Raw genomic sequence first — 14,737 nt, 5'->3', positions numbered from 1 at the left:
GTTTTTATTGTGGACAGTCAGGTCATTTAATCTCCAGTTGTCCGGTCAGGGGTGCCTCGGTAACATCTCAGTCGTCTGTGCAAGTGAGTTTAAATTCTATTGCTTCCACTGCTTCACAAAATGTAATTTCTGCTAAATTAGAATCTGCTCAGTCCTCTGTCTTAGTGCCTGCTTTTGCGGATTCTGGTTCTGATGCCAATTTAATATTATCTTCTCTTCTTCTCTTGCCAGGTCCCTGCACCTTAAATTATTTTGTCTCTCGCGCCCTCTAGTGATCACAGCAGTGGATGGTCATGAATTGTGACAAATCACTCACCGCACTCAGTTCGCCTAACCGTAAATGAGAACCATGTGGAGTCAATCAGCTTCATTGTTTTCGACAAGATGACTCACTCCGTTATTCTGGGGCACCCATGGCTGCAACAGCACAGTCAGAATTTTAATTGGGCCAGTGGAAAGATTAATGCGTGGGGATCATCTTGCTCTGAGAATTGTCTAATTAAGACCAGCTCTCCGCCGCCTAATATAATTCCGCATCTCATGGTTGTGCCGTCTTGTTATCATGACTTAGAGCAGGTCTTCAGCAAAGCTAAAGCTAAATCGCTGCCTCCTCACCACATTTATGACTGCATGATTGATATCCTGCCTGGGGCGAGACCGCCACGGGGAAAGTTGTATTCTCTCTCTGCTCCTAAATGCACCGCTATGCAAGAGTATATCCAGGAATCGCTCGATGCAGGTTTGATTCGTCCCTCGTCGTCACCCGCAGCGGCGGGATTTTATTTTTTTTTGTAGAAAAGAAGGATAAATTGTTTCATCCTTGTATTGACTACTGAGGGTTAAATTAAATTACTGTTAAGAATGCTATCCCCTGCCTCTGTTTTTGTCAGCTTTTGAGTTGCTATAGGGCGCCAAAGTGTTTACTAAATTGGATCTCCGGAATGCTTATCACTTAGGATCAAACAGTGTGATGAATGGAAGACAGCATTTAATACGCTGATGGGGCACTACGAATATCTGGTGATGCCTTTCAGGCTCACCAATGCTCCAGCCATCTTCCAGAACCTGTTACTGTCACGATGTGAGTTTTTGTCTGCTTTTATTTTCATGCATTGGTTTGTTTTATTATGTTCAGCTACTTTCTTGTATGTTCATTCTTTTGTTGGGATTTCCTCCGTGGAATTGTCTGTCCCTGTCTCTCTTGTCTGTCTCTTGGTTCTTGGTGGTGGGCATTTCTCTCTCTCTGGCCACACATTCATTTTGGTGCTTTCCACGCATTCCTGTTTCCTATTTGCAGCTCATCACCAAGGTGTATTTAAGATCCTCATTTTGCTCTGCTCCCTCACCAGATTGATGTGCCTATAGTGCCTTCTCTTCCACTGATGTTCCTTGTACTTCTGCTCTTGTTGGACTGCCTTTTTGTGTACCTGACCCCATTGCCCCATGTCAGTAAACTATTTTTACACAAAGAGCCTTTTGTTTGAGTCCTGCATTTGTGTCCAGCCATCCCAGTTAACAAAGCTTGATAAAAATGAGTTTTCACTATGTTTTTCTCCTCTCCCATCTGACTTGTGAATGTCATCCTTTTGTCCTGTGCTCTTATTGTGAAAGACTTGTGAAAGAAACAGGAAGTGTTCTGTGACAATGTGCTAGCTTTGTACAAGCCCCAGTTACACAGTGAAGGAGCTACTATGTTTGTGTTCATTTGTTCGCCAAAGTCCTTTTTCCATTCAGCAAAATGAGGTCCTTCTCAGCTGATGTCCACAAAGTTTGTTAGAAAGTTTTGTGCGTATTCAAAACTTTGAGGGGAGTTCAGACGGAGATGTTTTCCTGCTGCCGTTTTGAGTGTGAGAGTGGTACACAGAGAGGAACACACGGCATTTCTGGACGGAAAATGGAGAAAAGTGACTTCATGTGTTGACTGTCAGCGACAGACTGGATGTTCCACTGTTTTCAGTGAGAGGCTAATAGGAAAATTATGGATTGTTTTAAAGAGCAGGAATCACAGATAGCAATAAACAGATTATTTAACTGGAGAGTTGCCTGTATTTAAATAAGTAGGATTTTTTGAAGCTTTCATGAGTTTTCTGTTTTAATATAAATGGTATGATACCATCTGTCATTCCACCCTCCTCAATAGGCTATCCTCCTTTGGAATGGCATAATTCACGTTAGACTGGAATACATCTTATCACTCTGGCTGCACTCAGTTCACCCAACTCAAGTCCTTTAAACCCACCTCCACCATCACTTTCAGGTGTGTCTCAGGGCTCTGTTCTGGGGCCCCTCCTCTTCATCATCTACCTCCTTCCCATTGGCAATATCTTCCGCAAATTTAACATTCATTTCCACTGTTATGCTAATGACACACAGCTCTATTTTACCACTAAACCCTCATCTACTCTTTCACCCACCTCCCTCACTGATTGCATCTTTGAAATAAAAACCTGGTTCACCCTAAACTTTCTTAAACAGTAGCAAAACGGAGGTTCTTCTCATTGGTACAAAATCCACCTGACCCAAAACCGATAGTTTTTCTCTCGTTATTGATACTTTCACTGTCTCACCTTCCCCAGGTTAAGAGTCTGGGTGTCATCCTTCACAGCACACTATCCTTTCAATCCCACATTAATAACATCACTAGGTCTCCCTACTTCCACCTACGAATTGCCTCTGCCCCTCCCTTACCCAGCACTGCTGCCATCCTCCTTCACAGTCTCATCACTTCCCATCTGGATTAAGTAATTCTGTCCTCCTCTGTCTCTCTCATAAACTTCAACTGATCCATAATTCAGCTGTCCGCATCCATGTTCCTACTCCCTCCCACTCCCTCAGATCCTCTTCCGCCATCCACCTGTCTGTCCCCTCTGCCCGTCTCACTACCACAGGGAGTTGAGCATTCAGCCACTCTGTTCCCTGTCTCTGGAAATCATTACCATCTCAACTCAGAAACATTGATTCACTTCCCCATTTCAAATCACAACTCTGACTGCTTATTCCACCTGATGCCTATTGTTTTGTCTGTTTTATTGATTTTTAGTTTCTTTTTAATGTACTTTGAGCTTTATTGTACGGTGTCCTTGAGTGTCGAGAAAGGTACCTCATAAACGCTGTGCAAAATGTTTCAGTGTCGTAAATTATTGTCAGTGTGGTTAATTTTGAAAACTGGCTGTGCACGCCACATCACTTTTATTTTTTGCTGTGCCAGACATTAGCTGGCAAGTGAAGCAGCAGGACCTTCGTGGCCGGGACGACGGTGGGGATCGAACCCACGCGGCTCGCACAAAAGACCTTTCCTCTACCAGGTCAGCCAAAGGGGAACTCCCCTGGAGGGGAACTCCCCGTTAGCCAAGCTAGCGGGAACATCTTTTCAATGGGGACCCGGGACTTTCATCCCGCTACACATCTCCCCACCATTTTTGACTTCGTCCCGAAGTCACAGGGGCATGGTAGCATACTCTGTGATCCACATCCTGTTCGTGACGCCAGATTGAAGCAGCAGGACCTTCGTGGCTGGGATGACGGTGGGGATCGAACCCACGCAGCTCGCACAAAAGACCGTTCCTCTACCAGGTCAGCCAAAGGGGAACTCCCCTGGAGGGGAACTCCCCGTTAGCCAAGCTAGCGGGAACGTCTTCTCAATTGGGACCCGGGACTTTCATCCCGCTACACAAGGAACACATTTAAGAAATGATAAAAGATTAGGGGGGGGAAATGGACAGATAAGTGATTTACTCTTTGTGAGGAAATCAGACATTTTATTGGAATGGGTGGTCCGACAAACATAATATTTTGCAGTTTGCGCAAAGGCCCACCACCCCTTCAAGCAGAATTTCATATGGGACACTCAGACGTGCAAATGCAGTGTGTGTGTGTGTGTATAGATAGAATAATAGACCTCAACAATTTTTAGAACAGGAACTCAACCCTTTTATTTCAACTCCACTCATCGTGTTTGGAGGATGAGAACAACCCCGAGAACACCATCCCAACTGTGAAGCATAGGGGTGGAAACATCATTTTTTGGGGTGCTTTTCTGCAAAGGGGACAGGATGACTCCACAATATTGAAGGGAGGAAGGATGGGTTCATGTACCGCAAGATTTTGGCAAACAACCTCCCTCAGTAAGAGCACTGAAGATGGGTTGTGGCTGGGTCTTCCATCATGACAATGACCCAAAACACACAGCCAGGGAAACTAAGGAGTGGCTCCGTAAGAAGCATTTCAAGGTCCTGGAGTGCCGAGCCAGTCTCCAGACCTGAACTCAATAGAAAATCTTTGGAGGGAGCTGAAACTCAAAACCTGACAGATCTGGTGATCTGCATGGAAGAGTGGACCAAATTCCCTACTGCAGTGTGTGTAAACTTGGTCCAGAACTACAGGAAACATCTGTAATTGCAAACAAAGGTTTCTGTACTAAATATTAAGGTCTGTTTTTCTAATGTATCAAATACTAATTTCATGCAATAAAATGCAAAATAATTATGTAAAAATCATACAATGTGATTTTCTGAGTTATTTATTTCTTTAGATTCTATCTCTCACAAAGTGTACCTACGATAAAAATTACAGATCTCTTTGTAGGTGGGAAAACTTGCAAAATGTACAGTAGATCAATACTTATTTGCCCCACTATGTGTGTATATATATATATATATATATACACACACACACACAGTAGTGTTCAGAATAATAGTAGTGCTATGTGACTAAAAAGATTAATCCAGGTTGTTAAGTATGAAGCCAGCACCTGTTGAACATGCTTTTCTCTTTGAAAGCCTGAGGAAAATGGGACGTTCAAGACATTGTTCAGAAGAACAGCGTAGTTTGATTAAAAAGTTAATTGGAGGGGGGAAAACTTATGCAGGGGCAAAAAAGTATAGGCTGTTCATCTACAATGATCTCCAATGTTTTAAAATGGACAAAAAAAAAAAACAGAGAAACGTGGAAGAAAATGGAAAACAACTATCAAAATGGATAGAAGAATAACCAGAATGGCAAAGGCTCACCCATTGATCAGCTCCAGGATGATCAAAGACAGTCTGGAGTTACCTGTAAGTGCTGTGGCAGAAGACGCCTGTGTGAAGCTAATTTATTTGCAAGAATCCCCCACAAAGTCCCTCTGTTAAATAAAAGACATGTGCAGAAGAGATTACAATTTGCCAAAGAACACATCAACTGGCCTAAAGAGAAATGGAGGAATATTTTGTGGACTGATGAGAGTAAATTTGTTCTTTTTGGGTCCAAGGGCCGCAGACAGTTTGTGAGACGACCCCCAAACTCTGAATTCAAGCCACAGTTCACAGTGAAGACAGTGAAGCATGGTGGTGCAAGCATCATGAGTTGGGACTGTTTCTCCTACTATGGTGTTGGGCCTATATATCGCATACCGGGTATCATGGATCAGTTTGGATATGTCAAAATACTTGAAGAGGTCATGTTGACTTGTGCTGAAGAGGACATGCCCTTGAAATTGGTGTTTCAGCAAGACAATGACCCCAAGCACACTAGTAAACGGGCAAAATCTTGGTTCCAAACCAACAAAATGAATGCCTTGCAGATGTGAAGAAATCATGAAAAACTGTGGTTATACAACTAAATACTAGTTTAGTGATTCACAGGATTGCTAAAAAGCAGTTTGAACATAATAGTTTTGAGTTTGTAGCATCAACAGCAGATGCTACTATTATTGTGAACACCCCCTTTTCTACTTTTTTTACTAATAGCCCAATTTCATAGAATTAAGGGTGTGCATATCATGAATGCTTTGTCTTGTTGGATTTGTGAGAATCTACTGAATCTACTGGTACCTTGTTTCCCATGTAACAATAAGAAATATACTCAAAATGTGGATTAATCTTTTTAGTCACATAGCACTACTATTATTCTGAACACTACTGTATATATAGTTCACAAATGACAATAGAGTAGATCCCTGTGAAATTATGAAAAAGATTTTTATTTTCATAACTAATGCATACAGTACATTTGAGCAACATAAAAAGTGCAAAATGCATCACACTACAGCAAATGTACAGTACAAAATTTACTGCATACGTAAATATAAAAAAGGTTACAAAACAAAAGTAACCCATTGTGATCAATGTCACATCAGTGCGAAAAAAGCTTTAAAAGTGATTGACAATATGAGCCAAACAGCTTAACAGTGACTCCCCAAACTCCTTTTTGTTCCTCCCAAAGGTGCAAAAAGCTGTAGTCATTTCAACATGATTGACAATATGAGTCACATATTTGGATAGCTTAGGGCCCTTTCACACATAGTACGAATAAGTACAACTCAGAATTACTCACGGCGAAACAGCTTGTATGAGCAAACCATGAAAACATCGAGGCGACGGGCAGGCATGCACGATCCCGGTACGACGATTTGTGCATGCAACGGTGTCTTTCGAACAGGAACACAGTACGAGCAGCTGCACCACATCATGCCGCTGATGTGGATAACAATAAAATAAAAACCAGCTGTATAATTAGTGAATATCACTGGGTTGATATAACTATCAACCCAGATCAAAGGGGACGCAATACAGTACCCCGCGGTTAAATAACCCCAGTTAAAAATGTCACTCGAAGGATTCAAACCCGTAAGCTCTGATTACCAGACAGAAACATTACCACTGTGCTACCATCACAGGCCTGTAATCAGTGCGGAAAAATGCCTGAAATCAACAAAGACATGGAAGAGGTACGTTGTGTCTGGCCGCTGCAGCCCGGCGCAAAGGTGAAAGATGTTTTGTGTATTTCCACGTGAGGACAGCAGGTGAGACATGCGCCTCACGGAGTAATGTTGTAAGTTCATGTCCTTCAAAACACGGAACATGTTCTCAAGCTGGGACATCCCCCATCCATTCAGTGCCCAGACCAACATGTCACTCTGTGTTATGTGGTCATTCATTTTTGTTATTTGTTATGTAATTGCGTATGTAGGTATTGTCGTAATTATAATAACTGTTCTGGCGGTGGTGTCTGTGTTTTTAATGTGTGCACTGAGCCGTCACCCAGGTGTCAGTGTGCTGTGATCAGCTGACAGGCACATCCCCGTGCTGTGCGTGCTCAGACCTCGCTGTCAGGCATCCATGTGATCAGATCTGTACATACATATAAGCATTTTATGCAAGTGTGCCCCCCTTTTTGCAACTCAACAGTTGTGGGGAACTAAGACAAATTTTACATCCAGCACGACAGTGATCATCTGCTGACTGCTTTCGTGATGATAGTATGAATGGCCACACATTTTCTAAGTGCCAAATGAGTGGTGTTAGATGTTCACGTGTGTCAGCTGGAATTTGGCCGACACCTGCCGCGAGAGGGTTCAATGGGCTCGCACAGCGCACACTCTGCCTTTCAGCCACTGGTGTGTGCAAATAGGTGTACGAGGCGTTTGAGGTAGCTACAATTTTACACGTTTTGCATATGATTCCTGCTTCATGTACACTTCATGCGCAATTCGACCAAATTTGCACTATGTGTGAAGGGGCCCTTAATGGTGTTACCAATTAGTTGCGACAGCCCAAAACTTTGGTCTTTCACATCTCAAAAAGCACAACTTACTCTAACATTGTTGGTAAAAAAAAATCAATCAAAGATCAAGCTGCAGTTGTTACAGTTTGCTTCTGTATTATGTAAATCTAGGGAGAAACATCTCGTTTGGTTTGATTGCCAATGTCTCAATTCTTGTCACACTGAGCATTATCATTCTGAACCCAGACTATGTAGCATGATTGGTCAGCCTGATCTCACACAAACATCACAGGGAATGATCAGGACAATAATATTATTCACATTTTTTTTTTAATTTTGTCGTTATTTTGCATAACATTATTCACTAAAAAAAACAGTGCAAAAGAACAACAGATTCAGAAGCATTTGGGTCATTCTCTAAAAGTGGACACATTTTACTGGTTGGCACTTTGATTTGGTTTCTCATGTAATAATTCTTGTCATTCTGCTTTTCACCTAAAATATTTCACTCATATTCCTCTGAAGGGCTTACAAAAATAAATAAATAAAAATCACAGCCTGAGATCTGACATTTAAATTTTTTTTTTGTTGTAAAATATGAACTACAACTGTGGCATTCCCAACTACCATAAAAGATGAAGTTAGCTTTAGCACATTTAGCTTTACTAGTTTATCTATAAGTTCAAAATATCAGACAAAACCCTGGTTTCATACTGATGTTAACATCTGACAAACATTACTGGTGTTTGAACCATTCAGTTTGCTGCATTCCACCAGCCGAAGAATGGCTATGATGCAAATGTACTGGGGATATTTAATCAGAAACAGCGACTTGTAAAGACAAAATGTTTACTTGTACAGCAGCACGGTGGCTTAGTGGTTCACAATGTTTCCTCACAGCAGGAAGGTCATGGCATCGATTCCCACCTGTGCCCGTTCTGTGTGCATGTTCTCCCAGTGTTTGTGTGGGTTTCCTCCGGGTGCTCCGTCTCCTCTCACATATAAAAGACATGCAGGTTAGGTGATTTGGAAACTAAAAAACTGTGCAGGTTTCCCATGTAAAAGAGATCTTGAGCTCAATGGGACTAACCTGGTTAAATAAAAATAAATAAATCAATAAAACAACTAGAAGCACTCAGAGAGTGCAAACCTCCGCCAAGGCCATGGGGTCACTGACGCCGTAACATCTACACGCCGTGGAATCATTGAACCTAAAAAGTCTAACAATGATGTTTGCTCAGTAGTAAAATAGTTTCATCTGCTGTGACTGGATAGCATGTATCCTTAGCGCTTGGCATCACAGTTTATTGCAACTTGCACCTTTCCCAGAAGCTACTGTCATCTGAGCACTGATATTGATATTGCATGTGCTTATAGACAAAAACAAATAAGAAACAAAATTCAATTTATTATTCAACTAAACTGCAAATATATGAATTTTTTTAACATTTATGAAACACTTCTCTAAACAAGACCATAGGGTCACTGACCCTAAAGAGATTCCATCCTTGACACAGTGATCTATTTCTTTTTGTCTCTTTCTCTAAAATTGTATATAATAATCATTAGATTATTAATATATAAACAAAAATAAATCTAAGAAATATTACAATTTGAAAACAAATGCACCCGAACGTGTTGACAGCTGTAACTGCTTAATGCTAACTTTTAATATTGAAAATGCCATAGACATGCTAACGCGTTAGCATCGGGATCCGGATCGTGATCCGGATCACCACTAAAATTTAATCACTTGTTCCTCTTGTCATTTCCAACCACTCCACAAAATTTCATCAAAATCCGTTCAAAACGTTTCGAGTTATCCTGCTGACAGACAGACAAACAAACGCGACCGAAAACATAACCTCCTTGGCAGAGGTAAAAATCACTTGGTTACGTTGGGAATGTAGTTTCATTTCTGTATGGTCAATGTTGGTTTTACACCATACAAAGCTTTACGACCTTTCATTAGGTCACATGGCCATAAGAAGTAAACACTCACCATCTTAAATAATCAATCAATCAATCAATTTTTTTTATATAGCGCCAAATCACAACAAACAGTTGCAAATCGATTTTGATTCTAGTCCATACCGTGTATATTTTGCTGCAACAGCTATTTATGTCAGGTGCTGCTTTCAGCTGTCACACTTTATGTGCCCATTTTCAGAGAGAATTACCCATCACAACCTTCTATTTCATCCTATTCACTCACTCAGAGACTCACAAACAGTCTAATGTTAATGCATTCATTTACAACTGTGCATTATTAATGTGGGCTCATGATAAATTTCCTCACTTGCTCTGACATCAGTAAATGAACCCATTTCAACTCCAGCATGGTTTGTGTGAGAAACAATGCTGTTCCATGAAGGTAACATGAGGTAATCATGTATCATGTATATTCTGAGCATCTAAAAGAGAAAATACGTGTTAAATACCACTTCACTGACTGACTTAAGGCCATCAGCGCCAGCTACGACTCTGTACCGGACAGCTAAAAATAATGCAAGTACCACTTAATGCCTTACCAAAGGTTTGTAAATACCTGATACAAACAGCTATAAGAAGACTGTACAGTTAAAGGTTAGAGTGCCATTTAACATCAGATGCTTCAGGCTAACACACAGCTACGTGCCTCTGGTCTCTTAGGTAAGGCACTTCTGTGTCCACAAATCAAACTGAGACAGTCGTGAACTGACGGCTTTACACACTAGTGAGATACAGCAATGTGACTTTCATCATGTGATCAGCAGTTTCACAAACAGTGTGACAAAGGAGAGTGTTGCTGAGCAGAACACTGTACACTCTAAAATCAGTTGGCATTTTTGTTTTATACAGTAGTGTTCAGAATAATAGTAGTGCTATGTGACTAAAAAGATTAATCCAGGTTTTGAGTATATTTCTTATTGTTACATGGGAAACAAGGTACCAGTAGATTCAGTAGATTCTCATAAATCCAACAAGACCAAGCATTCATGGTATGCACACTCTTAAGGCTATGAAATTGGGCTATTAGTAATAAAGTAGAAAGGGGGTGTTCACAGTAATAGTAGCATCTGCTGTTGACGCTACAAACTCAAGACTATTATGTTCAAACTGCTTTTTTAGCAATCCTGTGAATCGCTAAACTAGTATTTAGTTGTATAACCACAGTTTTTCATGATTTCTTCACATCACAAGGCATTAATTTTGTTGGTTTGTAACCAAGATTTTGCTCGTTTACTAGTGTGCTTGGGTCACTGTCTTGTTGAAACACCAATTTCAAGGGCATGTCCTCTTCAGCATAAGGCAACATGACCTCTTCAAGTATTCTGACATATCCAAACTGATCCATGATACCTGGTATGCGATATATAGGCCCAACATCATAGTAGGAGAAACATGCCCATATCATGATGCTTGCACCACCATGCTTCACTGTCTTCACTGTGAACTGTGGCTTGAATTCAGAGTTTGGGGGTCGTCTCACAAACTGTCTGCGGCCCTTGGACCCAAAAAGAACAATTTTACTCTCATCAGTCCACAAAATATTCCTCTATTTCTCTTTAGGCCAGTTGATGTGTTCTTTGGCAAATTGTAACCTCTTCTGCATGTCTTTTATTTAACAGAGGGACTTTGCGGGGGATTCTTGCAAATAAATTAGCTTCACACAGGCGTCTTCTGTCACAGCACTTACAGGTAACTCCAGACTGTCTTTGATCATCCTGGAGCTGATCAATGGGTGAGCCTTTGCCATTCTGGTTATTCTTCTATCCATTTTGATGGTTGTTTTCCGTTTTCTTCCACGCATCTGTTTTTTTTTGTCCATTTTAAAGCATTGGAGATCATTGTAGATGAACAGCCTATAATTTTTTGCACCTGTGTAAGTTTTCCCCTCTCCAATCAACTTTTTAATCAAACTACGCTGTTCTTCTGAACAATGTCTTGAACGTCCCATTTTCCTCAGGCTTTCAAAGAGAAAAGCATGTTCAACAGGTGCTGGCTTCATGCTTACATAAGGGACACCTGATTCACACCTGTTTGTTCCACAAAATTGACAAACTCACTGACTGAATGCCACACTACTATTACTGTGAACACCCCCTTTTCTACTTTTTTTTTTTTACTAATAGCCCAATTTCATAGCCTTAAGAGTGTGCATATCATGAATGCTTGTTCTTGTTGGATTTGTGAGAATCTACTGGTACCTTGTTTTCCATGTAACAATAAGAAATATACTCAAAACCTGGATTAATCTTTTTAGTCACATAGCACTACTATTATTCTGAACACTATTGTATGTCCACAGATCCTCTCCCTTACAGAAGCTGTACAACTCTCTCGGACTCTCCACAGTGAGCAAGAAGCGGATTGGTGCAGTATATATGATCTCTGCTTGGGGTGTCAGCTTCTAGGATCAGCTGGCAGTGCTCTCTCTGGAGTGTTCAAGTCCTTGCGTGGTTGGAGCTGAGCTGAGGTGTTGGGAGAGTTCCACTCTGATCCAGGGTCTGGCTCTGGGGACAGTGAGAAGAGCAGTAGTGTGCCAGCATCTGATGAACAGACTGAACATAGGTCCTCAGAGGACAAATTCAGGCTGCCCAACTTGGCCAGCGAGTTGGACCGCTTGAGCCTTGAGGATACAGTTAGACCAGCCAGGCGCATGCGGGTCTCAATCTCCTGCGCCCTTTGTCGCACTAGACCAGGTTTCCCCCTTACACTGCGTAGACTGTCACTGCTAGAGCTGCGCGTCAAGGTGGAGCCATGAGGTGATGAGGTGGGTGAGAGCAACCCAGATCCCACTACTCCTAACAAGGCTTCATTGGTCAGAGGAAGCACCAGTGGTTCTAACCGAACTTGGCATGGTGCAGAGGATTTTGAGACATCCCCAGTAAAACCAGAGCTCTCCTGTTCTTCCTCTTTTAAAAAACTGATTTTCTTGGACCTTTGGCAGGCATGCAAAGGTTTCATAGAATGCAAGCTCTCCCTGGATAAACCTGACAGTCTCTCTAGTCTCTCGGCATGGCGGCGTACCAGGCCAGATGTTCGCAGTTCTAAAAGACCTTCATTTTGCTGGGCTAGAGAGGAGGCCACTGCAGGATTCTCTTCTTGTAAATCCAATCTCATCAACTCAGGGAGATCTTCTGAGGCTGTTATAGACTGCCTCTTCTCATTTTCTCTCATTGCTTGCAACAAATCCCAGCTCACCTCAGGCTCCGTTACATGTGGACGCTCTCTTGGCTGCTCTGCTCTGTTAGTATCCAGTGTGGAAGGACATTTGGCATGGTCACACAGAGGGCCACAGTGGTGCCGCTGTCCCTCTGAAGAAGAGAAACTATCACATGAGGTATGGGGTAGTGGTAATGAAGCACTTGGGACTTCAAGAGGGGTGACTTTAAGGCAAAGCTTGGAAACCATGCTTGGAGAATCTTCTTTCGGGTTAGACTGAAAATCCCACCAAGACCTTGGAGAAGTGTCAGCTTGAAGAGGAATAGAAGGAGGTCTTCCCTTATTATAAAAAAAATAACAGGAAAAAATGTTTATACAAGAGAATGAAATTACCATAATCATGAAATTTAAAATTTTGGCTTTTAACTGTATAATGCAACATTATGTTCAAACTTACATTGAGGTTACACGGGGCGCTCAAGTGATTATTGTTGTTAGAATTGTTATTGAGGCTTGCCAGATCCATCCCATTACCCTCAAAATCTCTTTCTACCTCCAACTCGTGAGCTTCCTCTCTTCCAACGTCTTTGTCACCTCCCCTGTCATCTGGTTGCACGAGTATGTCCATCTCTGCCTCCTCTTTTTGCATCTCCTCTTCATCCTCCTCCTCTACTGTGCTAAACTCAAGCCTGAGACGAAGCTCCTCCAGCGGATCAGGACCACGGCAGCAGGTCTGGGCAGCCGTACCCTCTGCTCTAGTCCCAAAGCAAGGTAGCGGCAGACCTTCATGCCCATCAAAGGCCTCATCATCAAGAAGAGCATCACGCTCCACATCCTCGATTTCTATGAAGACTTTGTCCATGCCAGGAACAGGAGGACCGCGCACAGGTGTTGAAGGCTCACTGTCTAAGGCTGAGTCAGAGAGGCGGCGAAAATAGTAGTTGTTGTAAGCAGGGTCAATCTCCAGCGCCACAGTTCTGCCAGGGGAACGGCAAGCTGCCCCCTTATCAGAGAGAGCCTCTGCACAACACGGCGACATTCCCGCCTCTGGGGTCCCCTCTTCTTCACCACAACACTGTGCCAACATCTGTTGTCCATCTGACATCTCACAATCTGTATCTGGATGCCACAGCTTGTTGTGACGCTGCTTACTAGAAAAGAAAGAGCATAAGAAGGCCTTAGCAATTATGAAACAAAAGAACTGAGAAATGACAGCGTAAACCAGATGTAGATAGATAACTCTGTACCTGGCATCAAGGATTCCCTCATACTCGGCCAGCTGTCTCATGAAAGCTGGGTTGGGCCGTGTGACGCTTCTCTTCTGCTTGACAAAATTGTAAGCTTTCTCCAGCGACCAGCCATACTCCTTCATGGCATAAGCAATGACTGTGGAGGCAGACCGACTGACACCCATCTTGCAGTGCACGAGACACTTTGAGTGGTTCTTTCTGTTAGCAAGGTTTAAAAAGGCAGAAAAAGCTTGAGAACATTCTACAAATTCATAATTATTTAATTTCATTCTCTACTCAGTGCAGGAAAAGATAACGTGAATAATTCTTTGCAACCTACAGTGCATCCAGAACGTATTCACAATGGTTCACTTTTTGCATATTTTGTTATGTTACAGCCTTATTCCATAATGAATGAAATTCATTCTTTCCTCAAGATTCTACACATAATACCCCATAATGACAATGTGAATAGTTTTTTTTCTTTTAGATTTTTGTCAATTTATTAAAAATAATAAAAAAAAACTAAGAAACCACATGTACATAAGTATTCACAGCCTTTGACATGAAGCTCAAAATTGAGCTCAGGTGCATCCTGTTTCCACTGATCGTCCCTGAGATGTTTCTGCAGCTTATTTGGAGTCCACCTGGGATAAATTCAGCTGACTGGACATGATCTAGAAAGGCACACACCTGTCTACATATAACGTCGCACAGTTGACAGAGCATGTCAGAGCACAAATCAAGCCTGAAGTCAAAGGAACTGTCTGTTGACCTCCGAGACAGGATTGTCTGGAGGCAGAAATCTGGGGAAAGGTACAGAAGCATTTCTGCTGCTTTGAAAGTCCCAAAAAGTACAGTGGCCTCCATCATCCGTA

General features: G+C 42.0%; 1 protein-coding gene across 3 annotated transcripts in view; it reads right to left on the bottom strand.

The window, feature by feature from the left end:
- Positions 1-11,762: 11,762 nt before the first annotated feature.
- Positions 11,763-14,737, bottom strand: part of ssh1a (slingshot protein phosphatase 1a) — a 78,464-nt gene continuing 75,489 nt past the window's right edge. For 2 of the 3 annotated variants that reach the window (XM_034170273.1, XM_034170274.1), the window contains 3 exons: positions 13,878-14,078; positions 13,088-13,781; positions 11,763-12,969 (listed from right to left, as the gene is read on the bottom strand). In XM_034170273.1, coding sequence (XP_034026164.1) covers positions 11,869-12,969; positions 13,088-13,781; positions 13,878-14,078 — 1,996 coding nt within the window. In that variant the 3' untranslated portion in view covers positions 11,763-11,868. The remainder of the gene's footprint in view (positions 12,970-13,087; positions 13,782-13,877; positions 14,079-14,737) is intronic. The other variant, XM_034170275.1, reaches the window with a different exon arrangement.

This window comes from Thalassophryne amazonica, chromosome 5 (genome assembly GCF_902500255.1).
Source record: "Thalassophryne amazonica chromosome 5, fThaAma1.1, whole genome shotgun sequence".
Lineage (NCBI taxonomy): Eukaryota > Metazoa > Chordata > Actinopteri > Batrachoidiformes > Batrachoididae > Thalassophryne > Thalassophryne amazonica.
This window is presented reverse-complemented; position numbering and strand designations above follow the sequence as displayed.